General features: G+C 55.2%; 1 protein-coding gene across 2 annotated transcripts in view; it reads right to left on the bottom strand.

Moving 5' to 3' along the window:
• SDK2 (sidekick cell adhesion molecule 2) overlaps nucleotides 1–21,788 on the bottom strand; it is a 185,181-nt gene that overhangs the window by 66,076 nt on the left and 97,317 nt on the right. For both annotated transcript variants that reach the window (XM_081162409.1, XM_081162410.1), the window contains exons 3-5: nucleotides 14,127–14,233; nucleotides 6,627–6,774; nucleotides 949–1,082 (exon numbers count right to left, since the gene is read on the bottom strand). In XM_081162409.1, coding sequence (XP_081018535.1) covers nucleotides 949–1,082; nucleotides 6,627–6,774; nucleotides 14,127–14,233 — 389 coding nt within the window. The remainder of the gene's footprint in view (nucleotides 1–948; nucleotides 1,083–6,626; nucleotides 6,775–14,126; nucleotides 14,234–21,788) is intronic.

Raw genomic sequence — 21,788 nt, 5'->3', positions numbered from 1 at the left:
CCATGCTGGCCCCCACCCCCCTCTTGCTGCTGGCAGGTGCGTCCCAGAGGGACCGTGGATGATAAATGAGGCTTAGGGTGGTACAGATGTGGAGAGGCATAAACATCTGGCTCCCTCAGCTTGCGCGGTTGCTCAGCTGCGGCCGGAAGCTCCGGCCTCATCCCACGCACTCTGTGAGTCCTGATCTGGGCCTGCTGCCCAGGTGGCACCCACCCTCTCAGTGCCAGGGACGGAACAGGGAGGGAGGAGGTGAGCGAGGCCAGGGACAGCCCGGTCAGGGAGGACATCCCAGCATTGCCATCACAGCTCAGTGTCCGCTGGACAAATGCCTCTTTGCCAAAGGAAACTCAAGGAGCCACCCTTTTAATTTGCCACTCTCTGCGTCTGCCCTGGGGAGGGCTCTGTCTCTCTCTTCCGGGGTGCTGGGTGGTCTCTGGGGGTGGACACAGAGGTGCTTCCAGACAGGAGTGTGGCAGGCAGCCTGCGCCCCCATTAGTGACGACGGCCTGGCTCCGGATAGAAGCAGTGCTTTTACGTGCCAGCTGAGCACAGGCAGTTAGTATATTTGTTTAAAAACGAGCTTCCCACTGCCTGGCGCGCTCTCCCCGTCTGCACCCGAGCCCAGGGAGCCTGTGGTCCACGGATGTCCACCCTCCCCTACATTCCAAGCCCCCCCAGGCCTGCCAGTGGCCCTGTGACTGCCAAGCTAGGGGTCCTGATGCAGGATCTGACTTGCCATGGGAATGGGGTCCTGAACACAGCCCCCTCCCTGCCTCACTCTGTCACTCCACCCCCGGCCAGGTCTCCCCCTCCTGGGGAGGGCTCCTCCCCTGCACTCCCCCCCCCCCCGCCTCCCCATCCAGCCTCACTCCATCTTCCCTGTGACCCCGGAGCCCCATTTCCAAGACTGACCGACAGCTCCGCGCCCCGGGGCCTGCGCTTACTTACTTTCCACGGCGAGAGTGATGGGCTGGCTGGTCTTGTTTTCCCCGTTCTTGTCATTAACAGCCTGCACGTAGTAGCGGCCTGCGTCGGGAGCCACCGTTGACAGGATGACAAGGGTGTTCTCCAGGGTGATAGCTCTGGAAAGGGGAACAGGATTCCTCGGATGGGGGCCCTAGGGGCTCTTGGCACCCGGCGGGGGGGGAGCGAAGACAGGAAGCTGGTGTCCCCCAGAGCCCCTCCTCCAGCCACCTCCCAGAACCGCTCACTGCCAGAACTCCATCCACACTTAGTTTGTAGAGAACAGGCTGCCGGTGCTGGGGACCAGACCCCAATACAGCCCATGCCCAGAGGTCCCAGACCGCTGTCCACGCAAGGCTCCCTGTCCCCACCCCAAGCCCAGGCTAGGGGCTGTGCCCACAAGGTCCCTGGGAATTCTGCCCTGGTCCGTCATAGCCTCGATGGGGTAACCGTTTCCACCTCCCCAAAGCCGGTCAACAGAGAGGATTGGGGGGGCTGGTTGAGAGGGACAAAGGATGTTGGCTGGGTAGTGGGGTCCAGATGTGGGCCGTGTGCTCCCGGTCTGGCTCCCACTGCTGAGATCCCCTCACCCAGCCCCTCAGCACCCAGGTCCGCAGGCAGGAAAAAGGACTTGTCCGGGCGGGGAGCTGGGGACCCCATTCGACGTGGGCGAAGCCGTTCCAGGGGCACTGCCCAAGCCGCTCCGCCTGTCATCTCCTCTCACCCGTCCTCCCCATGACAAAGCCATCAGTCTGTCGAGTCTATCTCGGGTTTTAATGTGATGTGCCCGAGACAGCTGTTAAATATCCTTAATGTTAGTTTAACAAGGACAAATCCAGTTGCATTCTTTTCAAAATTTCCCATTAGGTGACTGTTACAGAGTTTTAAACAACCTTTCAAATAAACAGCCCTGCTAATGCCTCTCCAGCCTGCTCTCTCCCAGCCGGGCCGGGGTCCCCCTCTCCTGGTTTTTCTTGAGTTCACATGCAGTTTGGGGGAGTTCTCAGCAGAGCTCTGGGAAGTGGGAAGCTAATGCCCTCCTGCTCCAATTCTCGGGCACCCTAACGATGCCCATTTCTTTTTTTCTGGAGAGCTCTTGTAACGTCCAGCTAATGAGGTGATGGGAGGTAGGACAGAGTGAGGCTAAAGTATTTTAAAAGCAACAAAATGGGGCAGGGATGGTAACCATTTGCCCGCCTGGGAGTCTCCTGCAGGGACCCCTGTCCTTCAGTGGAGCCTGCCGGGTGGATGAGGGCTGGGGGAGGGAGGGTGAGCTCCTGGGGGGGGAGCTCGGGAAGAAGCTCTGGCCCCGGCCTCTAAAGAGCCTGCAACCGCCTCCTTGCTGGGCCTCAGTCTCCTCGTCTGTGCTGGGTGGAGGCACATGCCCGTGAGAGCTTCTTCCAGCCCTGAGGCTGGGGTTCTGATTCCTGTCGTTGCTTCTGCTCTGCCCCGGCTATTTGGCCTGAGGTGCACCCCCTCCTCTCACACAGCCCCCACCCGGCACACAGTCCAAGGTCAGGAACAATCTGACAAGTAGCTATGTACTTGGACCGCGCGGGTTCCCGCCTCCCCGGCCACTTCCACTGCCGTGGCACCGTGGGAGCAGGCGGAAGGAAGCCTCCGGCGGGTGGGCGCACTGGGCACGGCCTGGACCCGCTGTGCAGTTCACCTGCCTGTCCTGAGTCCCCTGTTGGCCTCCAGGGAAGGCGGCTTCCACCTCCGGTTCCTTCTCTCCTGGACCATGAAGATTCCCCCACCCCCATTCTCTCCTCTTAGCTGTATTTTGTCTATATTATGACCGATCCTTCGAGGCCAGTGGTTCTCAACCAGGAATGGCTTTGCCCTCCAGGGGACATTGGGCAATGTCTGAACAACTTCTGGTTGTCACAACTGTGGGGCTGCTACTAGCAATGAGCGGTAGAGGCCAGGGATGCTGCTAAGTGTCCTACAATGCACCACACAACGAGAATTTATCGGGCCCAAAATGCCAATTGTGTTGTGGCTGAGATACCCTGTCCTAGGTGGGGTGGCAAATGGAGGTGGCAGAGATGGTCGCTGTCCACTTCAGTTTCAGGTGCCCCCTCCACAATGTAGGGTAGCTGCTGGGAAGTCAGGGGTCACCCTTCCCAGCTCCCCTGCACCCAGGTGGGGCAATGTGGCTGAGCTACATTGTGGGGTGTCTCAGCTTGCACAAGAATCCCCTGCATGATCCCCATGTTCATGCTGCGCCGTCAGAGCAGAGCAACTGGGAAGCCCGTGTCAGTGACGGCACAGTGCCCACCAACCAGAGTCCCCAAATGACTGTGGAGGGGGCACCCCTCCCATCCCTCAACTGTGGTGGGATTTTAAATGAGTAAGAAATAAACATCTATGTTGCTGAGTTCCTGGGCTTGGGGGCCTGCCTGCTACTGCAGCTAGCGTTGCTTTAACTAGCACCAGAGGGAAGCGGTCTGGACCAGGACCCACAGGGTCTGGGTTGGAGTACTCACTGTGGAGTGGAACAGGAGGCAGAGACACTGGGAAGTGATAATGGCCTTTGATCTGCCCTCCCTCTGCCCTCAGCAGGTGGCTATAAATGGTCCCTGGTCTCACAGCCTTTTTCAGGATGACCAGCCCCTCCACAGATGGTTCTGGAACCACCCTGGGTCTCACTTCCCAAGCAGCACTCAGGAGGGCTTCCACCCCACTGCCCCCAGATGCACCCACACTGAGAGCATTTGGCGGCATTTTGAGGGGCCTGGAAGGCGGGGATCAGCTCTCAGGCGGGGGCCGGGTTCTATTTTCTGCCACCCTCCTCTGGATTCAGTTTACTAGGTCTGCCCCACCCCACCTTGCATCTACGCCTTCTATTAAGCCAGCCTATTTTCTGGGCTCCATGGGTGCCCGATGGATAATTTAATTAAGAATAAAATAAATCATCCCAGAACATGCCTGAAGCCCCCAGCACGGGTCTGTTAAGAATCTCGCCCCTATTCATGAGTGAGCACCGGGAATGGAGGAGGTGCTGCTGAGCACCGTTCGTGCCCGGGCAGAGCGCCGCCCTGTGGACAGCTGCCCTCAGCGCCCTGCGCACCCTCTGGCCGAGGGCACTCCTCAGATAGGTATCTCTGGCAAACTGACACCAGAGACTCTGCTACCAGGAACCTTTCTTCCCGGTTTTGAGTATTAATCCGCTGTAATTGCTGAGATAAGATCGGCACAGCACGCTATCATGTTTGGTAGGAGTGGGGCGAAGGGGGGAGGCGGTGGAGGGGACCCTGTGTGTGCTTGCTAAGACCGTCCTGCCCTGTGCCAGGGCTGCTGGGATGGAGAGGGGGTGAGGGCAGAGGCCAGGGGTGATAAAAGGACGTGGAAAAGTGTCAGGAAAGGGACGGTGGGAGTGAGGATGGAGGCAGGGTTTCACTGTCACAGCAAGTGCAGTAGATAGGGGCCCACGTGTCCCCTCCCGCAGCCACGGCACACACCGTGAGCCTCTCTTGGCTCCCCCGCTGAGGCTGGATGAGCCTCAGAGTCCTTCTCAGCACAGCATCCCAGGGAGCCCCCGCCAATCGCTGGGCGTGCAGGGTGCCCTCGGGGATACCCCTTGGACACGTGAGACACGCTCGGAAAGGGAGTTGGGGGGGGGCGAGGGCTCACCTGCCTGTCTCAGCATCGGTGTGGCACAGCGTTCGGCAATTCAACCTCACTACCCGTGTTAGCGGCGGACCACGCTCTGCTGGTTTATTGAACCTTAACCAGGTTTAAGGGAGTATGTTGACTCACACAGTGTGAGGCCACCTGTTACCCAGGGGTTCAGCTCTAATTCTTCCCCCGCTCTGCATCCGCAGCCCCTGCCACATGACTTCGCAGGGCCTCTCACTCAAGAGGTGGAGCCAGTCTCCCCACTTCTCGAGTCTGAGTTGTACCACGTGGCTTTCTTGGGTCAATGGGAGGTTAGGAGACGCTTGAAAAAGCTGTTTCTGCTTTTTCTCCTGCTCCTCTGAAGGTGCCAGGAGAGGGTGCTAGGGTGAGCTGGCTGGAGGGTGGGACGTGTGGCACACAGGTGAGTCACCCGGCCATTCTCATCAGTCAATAGCCAGCCAACCCTGGACAAGTGAGAGAGCCCAGCCTCGATCACCAATCTGCAGACTCATTATGAAAAATAAATGCTTCTTGTTTCAGGTCCCTGGGACCATTTGTTACGCAGCATTATGATGTCTGTAGGTAACTGATACATGCTAGGACAGTGGTTCTTAACTGTGGCTCCATATTGGAATCACTGGGGAGCTCTTAAAAGTCCTGATGCCAGGGTACACCCCATTTAATGAAGTCAGAATGTGGGGGGGGGGTTGGATCTAAAGGTCAGTATATTTTAAATTGTCCCAAATCATTTCAACAGGTCACCAGGTTGAGAGTCACTCTACCAGGACCAATTCTTTCCACGTGCAATCAGTTTATCCATTTTTTCCCCATATCTCTGAGCCTCTTCTCACATAATTTCTCTGTAAGACAGAATTAAGGCCCTGACTCTGGAGTCGGCAAGCCTGGAACCAGCTGTGGTGAGATTTGGCAAAGTCATTAAACTTTGGGGGCTTTACTTTACGGTCTGTAAAGTGGGGATAAAACCAGCCACCTCCAAGGGTGGTTGTGAGGGTCATTAGTTCCACAGGTATTTTTGGAGGCCACACTCTGAAGATTGAGAAGGGAAGGAGACAGTGTCTCTTCCTTGGAGGGGCGCACCTGTCCCAGAGGGGAGGGTGAGGTGTGCAATGCACTTCATCCAGACCTGAGAATATAGCAGATGCCCCACAAATGACAGCCACTGTGGTGATTACTATGCTTCTCTCACTAGACGACCTGGTCCCCAAAGGTGAGAGCTGTGCATCTCAGCTCCTGCTTCCTACAGAGACCAGGACAGGTCCTCCTGCCGTCGACCTGCTGCCCCAGGAGACCAGGACAGGGTGGCCTTTCTCCTTTTCTGGGAGTAGGGGAGAGGTGGAGTCGGAAAGGGAAAGCCTGGGCTGGCTCCAGACCCCGAGGGGGACCAGGGGGGCCGGGCGTGTCCCAGGAGGAAACATTCTGCCCTCGCCCTCCGAGGAGGTGCTGGCTCCTTCGCTCCTGCACACAAGCCAGGCTGCCCCAGCCGACGCCTTGGGCCACACAGAGGGGTTTTGTTAGGGCTGAAAGAGCCGTGTGTTCTCTCCCTGCCAGGCCCCTGCCTCACCTCCTGCCGGTGGCCAAGACACACAGAGCCCAGGCACGCCATGGACGCGGGCACACCCGCACAGCGGAAACACCGGGGCCAGCGCCCCACAGGGAGATGCCAGCGCCCCCCGGCCCCCCGGCCTTGCTGGCCCGAGTCCTGGCCGTAAGCACAGCGAGGGCGCCTCTGGCCGCGCCGTCTGGGTGCCGTAAGTGCCCTGGGAGGCAGCGCCCGGGATTCCCCAGGAAGGCGACCGAGCTGTCCTGGCTCCGAGTCTTTGCGCGCACATTCCCAGAAAGGCCCCCGTAAACCAAACTTTGTCGTCTGGGAGGTCCCCGGTCTGGCTATGTCCCAGAAGGGCTGTGAGAGGCTGCCTCTGCAGAAAGGGCCCCACTCAGCATTTGGGGGCTTTATTTGGCCCCCAACCTCCCCTCCCAGGGCACGGCCCCTCTTTCCAGCCCTCCCAGAGCAGGGTGCTCACATGCGGCTGCTGGGCGGGATCTTGCGGCCGTCCCGGAACCAGGTCACCTGTGGCCGCGGGAAGCTGGCGATGCGTGGGGCGCGGATGACAGCGGCTTCTCCGTGGGAGATGCTCTGGCGCTTCTCACCCTCCTCGAAGCTCCCCATGTCTGCGGAGGAAGAGCACACACAGGGTCAGGGCCCAGGCCAGTGGCAGTCCGTGGCCTCCTGGTGCGGGGAGGGGAGTGGTGACAGTGGAGGGAAAATGCAGACAGGATAACAGGGGACAGGGGGACACCACACTCAGACCACCCCTCATGACCCCATCGCCCCATCTGGGAAGTGCCCTGCCTTGGACTTTTGGGGTTTACATCCGTTTATACCCATATGTCTCCATGAAGCAAAGGATTCATCTCACATTCATGGAGGCTGGTCTCTATTTCACACACTTTACAATGGAAATACTGCCCCATGGGCTCAGAGAGGTTCCCCACTTGCCCCAAGACATGTGGCCAGGAAGGGGCAGAGCCAGGATTAGAACTCAGATCTCAGATTCTGGAGTCAGGCAGAGCTGCCCCTCCAGCCCTGCCCTGCAGTGGGGCAGGGGTTTAGGAGTGAGGTGAAGGGAGTGTCTTAGGGCCAGGTCCCTGAGCTCTTGGGGGCGGGGCGGGTGGGCAGGTGAAGAGGGTGGGTGGGGTGCTGGATGCTCATACCACCTGGTAGAGACTATTTCCCTCCTAGGCCTTGGGTGGGAAGCGTGTGCGGCTGCGTGGATGTGTGAACATAAACACCATAATCCTTCATAAACATGCCAACTCCTGCCTCACTGACAAGGAGGGGACACTTCTCCCAGATCTGAGGCTCTGTCAGCTAGGAGGGGGCAGAGAGTAGGTGAGACACAGGTAGGAGCACTTCTTATTGCCCGCCTGCCTGCTGGGATCAGGGCAGGACTGATTCTAACGGCAAAGGCTGGGAGATGGGGAGTGGGAGGAGAGTTTGGGTTGATCAGCACGACTCTTGAATATTAACGTAATATTAATATCCCCGCTACTCAAAGTGTGGCCAGGGGGCCAGCAGCCTGGGCACCACCTGGGCACCTACTAGACATGCAGAGTCTCAGGCCCCACCCAGACCTGCTGAACTAGAGCCTGCCTTCTAACGAGGTTCCTGGTGAAGTGTGCCCTTATTAGACTGTGGGAAGCATTCTTTGTCCTCACACTTGGCTGCACGTCAGTAAGAATCACCTAGAATTAAAAATGCTAAATCTGAGGTCTCACCCCCGAAGTCCTGGTTTTGCTGGTGTTGGGTGTAGGCAATAGGCTCAGACCATTGAAACCTTAGCTTTGTTTTCCTGTATGACCAAGGGGGTCACGTCCTAAGCCACCTGGTCTCTTGCCCCTTTGACCCCTTGAATACTATGTCCTCTTCTTCCTCTCCTTCAACCAGGGGCCCCCAACCTGGCTGCCCCTTAGACTCCCCTCCTGATTGGGAATCGAACCACAATCAACTGAACCACTCGACCAGGGCTAATTACTTCTGTAAAATGGAAGAAGAGTGGCTTCTTCCTACGTTACAGTCGGGGTTATATGAGAATAGATGCATGTGTCAGGCTGTATCTTTCCAAAGATGGCAGCACCCATATTTATCTCCCATCCAACATGCTCTTCTGATGAATAAATACGCTGGAAGAGAAGCTGTGTGAATTTCAAGGCTAGGTCATCAAAAGGAGACAGCTTCCACCTGGATCCCTCTCTCCAGATGCTCCTGCTTGGAATCCAGCCACCATGTTGGAAGGAAGCTCAATCTACCCCACACAGACAAGGGAACGACTCATGTGGGAAGGAACTGAGGTCCCCACATGGCAGCCAGCATAAACATAAACATGTGAATGAACATACAAACTCTCAGATGACTTCAGCCCTGGCCTTTGAGTCTTCCAGCTGAGACCTCAGTCATCATAGAGCAGAGACAAGCTATCCCTACTGTGTTCTGTCCAGATTCAAGAGTTGCAGAATCTGTGAGCATAAGAAATGAGTGCTATACACCATTATGTTTTGGGCTAAGTTGTTATGCGGCCGTAGAAACTAGAAAAGTATGTTAAAGTGTTAAAAATTATACCTATTTGTAGTGTTAAAATACTAGAATCCTGGATATTTTCAAAGTTTAGCTTAAACATCAACCTCTTCAACAAAGATCACCCCACGCAACCCAAATACAATTAGAGAACAAAGACATGCTGAACTGTGACCCTACGTTGGGCTTCTTTTGAGGTGGACTTCGCATGCATTGTCTCATTCAATCGTCATAATAACACGTGAAGCTCAACCTTAATAAACAAACATTTTTAGTTGTTGATTAATTGCTATTACTTGGCTCTGCCTATAAAAAATTGCATCAATAAATCACACTGATTCCAGTTCTTACAATAATTTCATCTATTTAAAAAACTTTTCACAGAACTCTGAAGATATATTTGAACAATTTAAAGCAATTTCATGGTAATAGTGTTTCTTTTTCCTCTCTCCAGTTTTATTAGCTCCATTTCGTCAGTAAGGAAATTAAAGCTCATGGAGACAGAGTGGCTTATCCAGTGCTAAGCGGTGAGTGCTGGGCAGGGCCGGCGCTCAAACCTGGCCTGGTTTGCATTTCCTCTCTGCCTCTCTCGTGACTCATCCCTGCATTAAAATTCTTCATGCACAGTCTTTATCTCATTCTGCTACACTATCGGCTTTAAGAGGCAGTCATATTCCACTGTACGCATGAGCAAGCCCCTATAAGATACCCGGCCCCGTGCTCTGCACACAGTAGTTTCTCTCTAAACTCACCCAATGCCATCACGCAACAGCTCCTACTGAGCCTCTGCTGTGGGCCAGGCAGGATCTGTGGTAATATTGAAGAAAGACTGGTCCCTGCCCTCTTGGACCTTCCAGTCTGGTCAGGAAGACAGGCATCAGCAAACCAACCCAGGGACAAACGTTCAGTGGCACGCGTGATGGCTGTTAGGAGGAGTCCTTACGTGGGAGGCAGCAGCGGGGGCACCTACTGTAGATGGGGAGGTGGGGAGGCTCCTTTTAAGGGGAGACGTACCTAAAGAGCAGGAGTTAGCTAAGCCTGTGTGTGTGCGTGTGTGTGTGCGCGCGCGCACGAGCGTTGGGGGGCTGATGGTCCAGAGGGAAGAGATGATGTGAAGGCTGGGTGGTCGGAGAGAAGGGCTAGTTGGAGAAAACAGAAGAGTGCGAGCAGGGCAGGGCCATGGGTGTGTTCAGTGGATGGATGGACGGACGTTTGGATGGATGAATAAATGGATGGATGGATGGATGGATGGATGGATGGAAGGGAGGAGGAATGAAGGGATGGAGGCATGGAGAATTATCTGTCTGTATGAATGTATGTGTGTGTATGTATGGTGGGATACAGGTACGTATGTATGTATGGTGGGACATATATGTGTGTGCATGTACGCATGGTGGGATGCATGCATGTATGCATGTGTGTACCTATGCCTGGTGGGATGTATGTGTGTACATGTGGATGGTGGCTGGCCTTGGTCCAGGTTCTGCAGTTGACACTGTCCTCCTCCTTTCCGTCCCACGATCTCCCAGCCTCACCGTGTCTCTCAGGCCCCCAGTACCCTCCCATTCTCTCCACTTCACTCTGTCAAATGGGCTTCCTGGGTCGGCTCAGGGAGCCCCCTGCCCCTGCTCCTGGGCCCTGGGCACAGCTGTGCATGTCCTGAGGAGCAGCAGGGGGGCCGCTGAGAGGGTGTCCACGCAGCCAGCCTGAGCAGGGGAAAGGCGAGAGGGGAGGAGGGCCGTGCTCTGACAGGGGCTGGGGCCCGGACCTCCTGGGGAAGCCCGAGCACTGAGGCAGGAGCGGATGAGTCTGCTCCCCTTCCTCTCGCAGGCACACGCCTGGTAACACACCCTGCTGTGCCCTGCAGCGCCCGTCCACCTTCCCCACCCCATCCCCCGGGAGCAATGAAGTCTGGGCCCGGGCACAGCTGGATGCGGCCTCACAAACGATCCCTGAAGTCTTTGTTATAATCTTAAAAGGTCTTGTAAAGTAGGCATTCTGCTTCAGCATGTAGTCACTGCTTTTATTTATTTTTAAAGCAGTTTTTACCATGAAATATGTCATTACACACAAAAGAACGAATATAATTATAGGCATAGTTTAAAGAAAACTAGAACAAACACTCAGGTACCCAGCACCAGCGCCAGGACCAGAACTCTAATAAGCCTCGCCCCTCCCCCACCGCACGCCTCCCTCTCCGGAGGTAACTGCCATCCTGAACGCGGCGTCAATCATGCCATTGCTCCCCCTCCGCTCCCCCGTGGAAGTTTCACCACATACAGACACATCCGCAAACAATTTAGGGCTAATTTAGTCTGGTTCTAAGCCCTTTGTACCTGGGATCATTCTGCATGCCATCTACTGTGGTTTGCTTTTTTGTGCAACATATTTTTGGAGCCCCACCTATGTCCCTGCACTTAGTTTAGTCACTTTCACAGCTGCATGGACGCCCGTGGATCGAGACAGCGCACGCTGCCGTAGGGCAGGCTGGGTTGGTGTCCGGCGTTGGCTGCGGGCTAAGAACTGTCTGGTGCAGCTCCTCTGGCTCCTGCAGCTAGGAGACTCTCCAGAGTACGTGCCTTGGTTTTGCCCCGTATCCTCACTGCCCAGACAGAGCTTGGCACGCAGTGGGCGGGCAGCCACAGCTGTTTCCCGAGTGGATTAAACGCTCAGGTAAAATGGGGGCTCGGGAAAGACACGATGATGTTATCCTGAACCACAGCACGGCCCCCTAAGTATTCCACAGTCACACCCGGGCTGAGAAGAAAAACGAGTCCATTGGTGACATTCTGGGCATCGACGCCAGCCCACCTAACAACAGGCTTGATGCCCTGAAGTCCCATTTTGTAGAGGTGACTGAGCCCCCAGTATTACGGGGAGCAGACTGGCTCCCCATGGAGTGGGGACCCTTTGCCCTGCATAGAGTGGGCAGGTTCGGGGCTGGGGCTGGGGCTCCACGTCTGAGCCAACCGCCAGCGGGGTCGGGAAGTCGCCCAGGCGACTAGAACACAGAAGTGCCCACAGGATCTGGATGCGGACGACCGGCGGCCAGAGGGGAGCTGTCGGCTCAGGAAGGCTCTCCCAACCCACCGGGCCACTCGGCCCACTTGTCGCAGGCCAGGAATTTATGGTGACTTTAAAAAAACAAAGAAGAGATTCCGCATGGGGACAGGAAGGGAGATGGGGAGGGGAATGAAGTTTTATTGACTTCCCCTTAATTGCTGTAATTAAAAACATGTAAAGAATCTTTTTGTAATGACTTTGCTATTATCATTAGTTGTTAGCACAGCTGCCTTATTAATTTCTCATTAGAACCCAATTCCCAGTCTCTGTGCGAAGGGGGTGGAGCCCAGGGTGGGGCCGGCCTGGCTGCTCGGGAAAGAGCCCCAAGGGCAGCAGTCAGGCGGAGCCGGAGGTGGAGACTGCCCAGGACTCATCCCACCCACCCTCAGAACCATGCGCATCTGTGTGAGCGGGTGAGAGACAGACGGACAGACAGGCCGCTGCGGGAGGACTGTGGGACACAGAGCCGGGAGAGGCCCCGGGCTGGGCCGGGTGAGTGAGGCCCCACTCCCGGGCCCTGCAGCGCGGTGAGCGCCCGAGAGGAAGCTGTGCATCGCCCACACCTCACTTGTCTCACCCTCACCCCAGCCCTGGAGTGCAGGGGGGCCGCTGGGATGAACCTGGGAAGGCGGGCGGGAGAAAGGGCGGGCGGGTTACTCCAGGGCGCCTGTCCCGTGGGCCTCGCGGGGAGGAGAAAGAACCCTCGGCCCCAGTGTCATCCAGGCTGGAGTCCGGTCCGTCTGAGCCCAGCTTACAGCACCTGGGTCCTTACCCGAGAAACATCGATTGGTCATCTCCCATACGCACCCCCACTGAGAATCGAACCCGAAACCTTTTGGCGCCGGGATAATGTTCCAACCAACTGAGGCACCACCAGGGCCCTTCCTTTCTCTTTTTGACCAGCGGAGCCAGCCAGGAGGAGACTGTCATCCCAGGGGCTCTCAACTCCAGAAAGTTCCTGTTGTCTCTTATGAACCAAGGGACTGGAAAACACTCCCCATGACAGCCGGGACCGACTTGGGTCCTGGATGGCATTTCCAACTCCACACACATGTGCACACACAGGTACATGTTCTCACCAATACATAGGCGGGCAAAGAGGCAGACCAGCCCAGCCAGGCACATCTGCACACACACATGCACGAACCCACACCAGTGCACCCACACTTGCATGCACGTGTGCACACACTCCCATGGGCGGTCTCTCTGGAGACCGCCTCACGGCTGCTGCTGCCCCGCTGGACTCCCCGAGGGAGTCCTCCAGCCACCCCCCGACAGTGGCCCTGATCCGTCACTTGAATTCAGGGCTTTTCCGCTCCTGGAGTGAGTCGAGCTGCCTTTAGTGCTGATTTATGGGGACAAGCTGTCCTCCACTTCTGATTACAGTTGTTTTCTATAATTATTATAAACACTCTTCGCCTCACTAGAGGCTTCCTATTAGGATTCTCTCTCCCATTTCTCTCCAGGTGGAAAGCTCTCTTCTGTGCTAAGTCCGAGGCAAGCCCCCATGGCTCCGGATGAGTGGTTTACCTTTTCTAAAAAAAATTCAGGGCTCACTATGGCTTCCCACATGCCCATGTCCCACTATGTGACCCTGGACCTCTCCCCTAAGACACCCAGCGTAAAACAGCCCACAGAAGGCCCATTTCTGGCACATGGCAGCTATTTCAGGGTGAGGGGCAGGACAGGGAAGGGAAACTGAGTTGCAGGGGAGGGTGGTGCCTGGTGCTCTGGGGTCCTGGGCCCCAAGATGCCCTTGGGCTCTTCTGAAGCTGCCTTTCCTTTCCCATCCATCCTTTGGGGGTGGGGGCACTTGGGAGAAGGTTGTTACCCCAAAGGCTGGGTGAGGGTCACCTACTTTACCCTCTGCCTGCCAGGCCCTCCCCTCTTAGGGTTACGGTGCCCACCGTGAGGCACCTCCCAATGTCCTCTGAAGATGGTGAGGACCCTGCGCCAAGACATCTCCAGGGCTGAGCGAGTCGGAGGATGGGAAAGTTATGGTTATGGGGGGCCCCAGGAAGTAGGCCAAGAGAGGTTCAGGTTGGCCACTTGGAAGATGCCCCAAGTGTGAGGCCAACTCCAGAGGAGACTCTTGAAGCAGGTGACGGGGCCTCCTTCTAAAAAACAAAGCAGCTAGTTCTGTTTAAAGAGTGCTGAACTCAGAGCCAGCTGACGTGTGTCATTCATCAGCTGTGTGTCCCTGAGAGCTCCCGACACCTCCCGGGCCTTGGTTCCATCAATTGCAGAACGAGAGTACTGGCCGGGATAAGCAGGACGGACCACCATGAGCACCCCATGAGCACAGACGGAGTGCGGCCGGTGGGTGAGGACCCTGCAGCCCCTCTCCTGCTTCACGCCCACCCTGCCCCGTCACCCTTGTACTCACAGGCCACCTGCACCTCGGTCTGCCTCTGCAGCAGGGCGCCCATCCGGTTACGCACGATGCAGCGGTAGAAGCCAGCGTGGGTGCGGTCCAGGCTGGTGATCATGTACCTGGGGGCAGACGAGACAGCCAGTGAGCAAGCAGGCACTTGCAGGTATGCACAGGCCAGACGGGGGTCAGAGGGCAGAGGTCACCACATCACCCTCCTCCAGTATGAAGAGCAGCTGGACACTCTTGACTCTCTGGCCACGTCATGGGGTCACAGAAAGGTCTTTAGCAACGGGAGAGTCCCACCCAAAGGCAATTTACTCAGGTGTTCAGGAAGCAGCCTACACTTTCCCAAGGTTGGGAGGTGCTCTGTTGGAGCCCTTGACCTTGGCCATGGCCAGGCCTCCCAGCACGGTCTCAGGTCTGTTGGAGGCTCCTGTCCTCCCATTCTTGTGACTCACATGACTGAGAAGGGTGGGGCGTTTTATTCTGGCCAGGCATGGGACTGCTGTAATATTCACTGAAACGGATGGAGGTGACAGATGCAGGGAAATTTACGTTTCCCCAAATGCTTTGCATCATTCTATCCTTAAAGTTATAGGCAACACCACTGCAGCTTTGCAGAGGGACAAGCAGAGCCTTCTGAGCAGGACAGGTTGGCTTTCTGTGCATGGGGCTCTGGGGCCAGGACGCACGAATCTGAGAAGGCCCCTGGGGAGCCGGCTCTGGGAGCACGTGTCTGGCCCAAATTGCAGCAGAGTCTGGTGTTGGGGGAAAGGCTGCTGGAGAGCAGGAGAGCGGGGAGCCTACCTGGCTGAGAAGCAGGGAGGAGGCCAGGCACTGAGACATGGGCAGGCGATGCTCTCTGGTCTGGAGGGCTTAGTTCCCCTGGCACCTCCTCTGGGACCACCTTTCCTATCGCTGGGGAATGAATGGCCCGGCACAGACCTCATGAGTCAAGGGGCTTGTGCCTAGGATATCTCCCCTGTGCTTGGGTCTCCTAGGGGTTGACCAGCTGACTTGGTGGATAAGCTCACTGCCACCTGCCCCTAGGCTGTGGCAACCCTGGGACAGAGACACCTCATTCCCAGGAGTTGCCAAGTTTACTTTTACATGAATTCCAGTTGGGGCCCATCACCATCCTCATCATCACCAGTGTCATCTCACAATAATGATGCTGTATTAAGTACTTCCATACATTTCTTCACTTCACACAGCAGTTCCCATGGATATCATGGACCAGTGACACTTAAAAAAATGGGGGTTGACATAAGACTGTCAATTTTTTATTTTGCCAAGTAAGATCATTAAAACCAGCCAACCAAAAAGCAAACAGACAAAAAAATCAGGCAACAAAACACTAAAAAAAGAGAGAGATAATATTTAAAAGTGCTAGGCAGGGAGAGAAAAATAAATAGAAATGGTCAGCAATTTATTTATAAAGGACATTTCTGAGATCACAAAAAAGAAATGTAATCTCAGCATAAAAGCCATTTGAGCAAGTTTTAAACAAATTTTATGCAAAGCCCCTACACTCGCTCCACTTTTCTCATTTTACCTGGACAGGTGCAGATGGTCCTGGGTCTGAATTCGAGAGCCTTTCCTTCAATCTCCATGCTAATCCCACGGAGGGGGCTACCCCCACTTTAGAGGTGAGGAAATTGGGGTTTGGAAATAGCTCGTCACCGACCTGCGGTCTTACAGGTAGCAGGGGGCCAGGCCAGGGTCCCACGGAGCCTTCTGACTCCAAGCCCAGCTGCTGACCAGCTCAGCACTGCCACGGTGCCCAATGGCCCCACCTGCTGTCCTGGGATTGCATAAGCCCCAGCTCACTCTGGCTCTGCAGCATTATCTAGAACATTCTGGCTGCCCAAGCCTCTTATCTCTGCCACCAGCTGCAGCTCTTATCTGTTCTTCCTTACTGCGTAAGCGTGAAGATGGGGAGATAGCGGGCGCCCAGCTCTGGCAAATGTCCCATTCTCCTCAAACCCATCCTTGAGCCCCTCACAAGCTCTCCCGTCTCTGTCCTCTCTCTCCTGCGGGGAGCGGGGGCAGCTTTGGGCCTTGAAAGCGATGGGGTGACCCGAGAGGGAAGATGGAGGGAGAGATTGGCTAGAAAAGCTCTCTATCTTTGGAAATGGAACTGGATTTTATTAAATCGCACCAGGGAGAGGAAAATGAACAGAAATGGCCAACACACTGACAAAAAAGATGCTCAACCTCTGTCACCACCAAACACAAGCCAATCAAAACCGTGATGACATATCAGACTGCAGAAGATCCTCATGTGCGATCACACCCCGTGCTGGCAAGAGCGCGGGGAGGGGAGGCAGACGAGCAGACCGGCAGGTGGAAGTGTAAATCGGTCTAGCCTTTGGGACAAAACCTGCAAAATGGGACTACGCAAGCCTTTTGACCCAGAGGTTACACTCCCGGGAGCCGGCCTTTTAGATATACTTGCAAAAATGTGGCAAAAAAATAGGTACAAGGATGTTCACTGTAGAGACGTACAAACGAACCCTCGAAGCCACGTAACGACCATCGAGAATGGGCCGGATCACTGGAGGCCGCAGCCACAGGCTGCAAGGGGACACCTGTGTGGAAGGGGATGGAACGGTCTCCAGGACGCGGAGCTTGGCAAGGAAGCCGGAGAAGGCGGATGTTTATGGAAACAGAAACACGGGGAAGTGATAAGCTAAACAACATCGCAGCTGAGCGTTAGGGGCAAGCGCGGCGATGTCTTCTCGACACTCCTGCGAAGTTGTTGTTTATTGAAACAGGTGACCAAACCCTAGTTTAATGTTTAGGACCATGCAAATTGACCCAATAAAAGCAATTTGAGTTTGTGGACCAAAAAAAGTCAAAGAATAGTGTCAATGGTATGACACCATGTGGGTAAACAGAAATAGCACATATCTGTACACACATAACCACGCATACACTCCAGCAGGTACATGCTATGTTTTTGAGATGGATCCTCTGGTCTGTGTTATCTCCCTTTTGGGAGAAGTATCGGGGGTGGGGAGGGGAACTTCTACTTTTTTGATTTTACGTCTTTCTATGCCATCCGAGTTTTCTTTATCGTACGTATATATCGGTTTTATTTTAAAAATAAAGTTAAAAAATGCGCTTCGAGCATGTAATTTAAGTATACATTATAAAAAGGACACCGGGGACTCGTTGGGTCTGGGTTTGTTTGCCGATGTCAGTGATGTGTGGTGAATTTTAAACTTTAATAAAAGTACATTTCCGCAGAAGGCTCTGCAGCCATGTGCTTCAGCCAGAACCCCCCAGGCTGCACCTGGGGCTCTGAGGAAGGCCAGCTGGCTGCAGGCCCCCCCCCCCCCCAGGCTGGGCCAGCTCAGGGCTTCCCCTCGGTTCCCCTGCCCTTTAGTTAATGGCAGGTTCTCCTCTCTGCTCCTCCGCCTCCTCTCCCTGGGCCACCTCTGGCGCTCCTTGCCTGGGAGACCTATTTCTGGCTTGTAGGCAACATTATTTAAAGGAACGGTTCTGTCACTGCTTTCCGAGCAGGGAAAGCAGCTTTGCTCCACCCAAATTGCAGCTTTCGTCCCCCTGCCTCCCAGGTGGGCGGCGCAGGCAGCTGGCCAGCATCTCAATTTGCTGTGAGCATCCTTGATAATGACAGTAACAGGCCTCATTATCCCAGCCGAGCTCCCTCCCACCCTGGGGACACACTCAGCCCGCAGCTCTAGCTGCCCCACCCACCTGTGGTTGCTGGCCTGGCAGGGCCCCGAATAAGCCCCGCCTCTCTGGGCACAGGGCTCACCCCTGATCTGGCCACAAGGGAACATTGGAGAAAGTGCTGGGGCTTCTGACTCAGAGACATTTAGACTTCACTTTACGTCTGGCTCCTTCTTAGGAGTGAGGCCTGGGCACGTTATGGAACCTTGCAAGCTTCAGTTTTTCCATCTGAAAAATGGGCACAAGGATGGTTGCCTTTTATGTGAGCAATGCAAGAGGACCTAAGTGCCTGGCACATGGCAGGTGCTGCACAAATGCCTGTCAAACGAGGGAGCAAGTGTATGAGTCACTGGTGGGGAGTGGAAGGTAATGGGGTGAGGGACAGGGCAAGAGGCACCTCTCTCTGCAACCCCGTTTCCCATCCAATGAGGAACAGTCTCCAGGGCATGGCCCTGGGGGCTGGTGAGCACCTGGATTCACCCACCTCTAGGATCGCTTATTTGCTGATTTATTATAGAAAATACCTTCACAAGGTTCAAAGCTCAAAGAGGAAAAGAGGAGGTGCCCAATGACTGTCTCCCATCCCAGTCCCCCCACTGCCCGGTCTTCCCAGCTCCCAACACACCAAGTAAACCACTGTTATTAGCTTCTCGAGTCTCTTCTCAGAATTTCTTCATGCAAATGCATCATCCCCCCACTTTTAAGCAGGAGGCAGGGCCTCCTCTAGTGCTGTTTGGCTCCCTGCTTTGTGCCTGTGACAAGATGCCTTGGGACTCTTTCCACAACTGCACTTAGAGCTTCCCCGGGCTCTCTGACAGCTGCGGAGGAGCCAGGAGTCTCTCAGAGGCTGGAAGCTTTGCTTTCCCCAGTGAGATGGTCACAGGCAGCAGGCGGTGGGGAGAGCCTGGGGGCCGGGCTGGGGCCGGGCTGGGATGACAGGGAGGCACCCCGAGGATCTGTTCTCTCTACCCCATCACAGGGTGTCCCGATTTAACCCACGAGACCCTGCTGGCTTGGTCTCCTCAGCTCAGAGATGGAGAGATGGGCTCAGGGTGGAGGGGACATGGCGACGACAACACAGAAAAGAGCCAGGATGGATAATTGGATTTTTAGACGTGAGACAGGCCGGGGAGACAATCGCCACCTAACAAATGTGGCATCTTCTCCAGCACCGGGAAACACACAATGCCCTTTTTGGTTCGAGTCCTTGAGCGTCAGAGTTGATATTTAAAATGATTCTTAGTCGCATTAAATAAGATATTTCAATTCCACGAAGCTGTCAGGAGCTGATGCGGACACCAGAAATAATAGGCACGCTCTCCTTGTATTGTCCTCGTTAATAAATCAGGTGCCCGGAGATGCATGTAGATGCTCACACGGAGGAAGGGGGTGTGTGTACAATCACATGGGTACACACCTGCACACACCCACCTGTGTACACATGCACATATACACACACTTGTGCATACAGACTCATGCACTTTCATATGTTCCTGCCCATGTGCACACTCTTTATAAACCCATATGCATGCACATCCATGCACACACGTACAAAGTTGTATACACACATGTACACTCATGCAATCCACCCACACACAAACTCACATGCAATCATGCATCCGTGTGTGCACAGCCACCACATTCATGCACACACCCTAATGTGCATGCACACACATGTGCACACACTTGTGCATGCTCACCCACATGCATGTGTGCACACTCATGCAGAGGCCCAGGGTTGTGTACACACATACACATGTATGCTCACATGCATGCACACAATCTCCACATAAACACACACTCATGTACTTGGGCAACACTCCTAGGGTGAACACATGTCCATGGCCACTCCCACCCCGAGGTCCGCCTTGCCTGGTTCCAGACACTCCCTCTTGCCCCGTGGCCATGGCATGCAGGCTCTCTGTGCCGCCTCATTCAGATGCACTCGAGAGAGACAGGTGGCCAGTCACAGCCACACATACTCTCCCACCCACACCACATTTCCTAGGTTCTAGGTGGTCCTCCGGGACAGAGATTTCTAATCACCACCGAACTCTTGGTCCTAAGGCTTTTCTTTCCAAAGGCCCACATAGGGCAGGGAGGCTGGAAGGGCAGGGAAAGGGTAGCCCTGGGACTTGGGGGGACAGACCCCCACCCGTGTCCCTTCCCCAGGCTCCATCACTGAGGCTCTCTGCCAGCCACCTGCCAAGCCTCTTCTCTAGTGAACGGTGCCCTGGGAGGGGAGACAGCTGGGCCTCCATGTCCACCGGGGGCCAGCGGGGTCCTCTGTGTGAGGCCCGCAGGTGTCACTGCAGACAGCCAAGGCCAGCGCAGGCTGCGGGGACTGGCAGGCAGCTGAGCCCTGGGAACTCAGGCTTCCTTCCATCTTCCCACAGCCTTTAGGGTGACAGGCAGGAGAGGCAGCAGGCCCAGGTATGTGCACGCCCATGTGTGCCTGTGTCCTCAGACACCTTCGGGCACACACACCGCTACCTCACCCCCTCCTGTAGTAGGGGACAGCTGGCGCCCCAAGAACTGGCCACTGGGGTGGTGACAGGCTGGAAATGGGTGCTGCACTGTGGGTTTGCTTTGGCACAGGTTCCTCAGGAAAGGAGGTGAGACCATCCAGGGTGATTTAAAGTGAAAAGTACACGAACCAGGTAATAAATAATAATAATAATGTACCATTATATAATTAACATAATTATTAGTAGCATAAGAAATGTACTCTTCTAAGAACTTTAACATACATCAACTCAGTTAATTCTCACGATGCCGTGGGAGACTTGTGCTAATAGAAACCACAGTTTACAGATGAGAAGACGGGCTTGGAGTGACTAAGTACCTTGCCCAGGTGACCCAACCAATGAGTACCTGGTATGCTGGGACAGTCTAGTCCACAGAGAAGATGGACCTCAACTGGATAAGTACCCAGCAGTGTGGGGTCTCTCATTCCTGGGGTTTGCTCTGAAGGGCAGTTTTGAGCACCCCACTCTCCCCTGACACTGTGAATGATGGAGGGGACAGGTGCTTCTGAGCAGGGCCGAGGGGTTTGGCCTGGGATGGCACAGAGAAGCCGTTGCTAAGTGCTGGCCAGTCTAGTCACAGGGGAGACCCGGGAGGAAGGAGCTTGGCTGATCAGGAAAACCCTTCAGGGGACTTTGGTGATGGATGGAAGGGGATCAGGGATGGAGGGATCAGAGACAGAGCTAAACTGTTCTGTTTGATACCATCCCTGGAATGTTGAGCTTTCCCTCTTAGTGACCACCAGTCACTAAGTTGGTGGTTGTTACAGTGATTGTGAGAAGCTCATACAGCCAGGTTTCCTCCAGGCTGGGGAGAAGCCAGGGCAGGAAAAGCCTCGACAATGTGGGAGGGATGAGTGGGATGGGGGGTGAGGACGGATGCCGCCCATTGTCTGAGACCCTTCAGAAGCAGGTGGCTACAGGGCTGAGCTGGCTGGATGCAGAATCACCTGAAGGCAGCTACTCAGCCAAGACTCAGCCTGGGGGCTTGTACCATCACCTGATGGATGGCTTCAGAAGCAGAAGAGATGCTGCAGGGCCTCCCTTCCCTGCCCCAGCCTCCCTGCTGCCCCCCCCCCCCGTGGGTGGCCCAGAGCCCCCCTGCTCCCCTGGGAGAACCTATGAGGCTCTGATTGATCCTGGGGCCTGTGGTCAATGAGAGGGACATTGGTGTTAATGAGCTGGGGCTGATAACACTGTGACAACCCTGGCTAGTTGGCTGGGGGCAGGCGTCTCTCTGCCCTGTGACCTTCCAGACCAATTAATTGCTCTCAGTGAGCAAGAAAAAGAGCTTCATTGAGGATTTCCATCAGCAGGGTGCTTCCCCTAGACTCTGGGTGAGAAGACAGATGGGGAGGAGGGAGGCCTGGGAGGAAGCTGAGGGGCAGGTGGGACTGTCACTGCTGGGATCCTCCCCCTGATAATAATACCAGCCTTGGGTTTGGAGCAA

The sequence above is a fragment of the Miniopterus schreibersii genome (assembly GCF_964146895.1).
Source record: "Miniopterus schreibersii genome assembly, chromosome: 16".
Taxonomy (NCBI): Eukaryota; Metazoa; Chordata; class Mammalia; order Chiroptera; family Miniopteridae; genus Miniopterus; species Miniopterus schreibersii.
The sequence above is the reverse complement of the archived record's forward strand: the minus strand, read 5'-3'. Positions and strand labels throughout refer to the sequence as shown.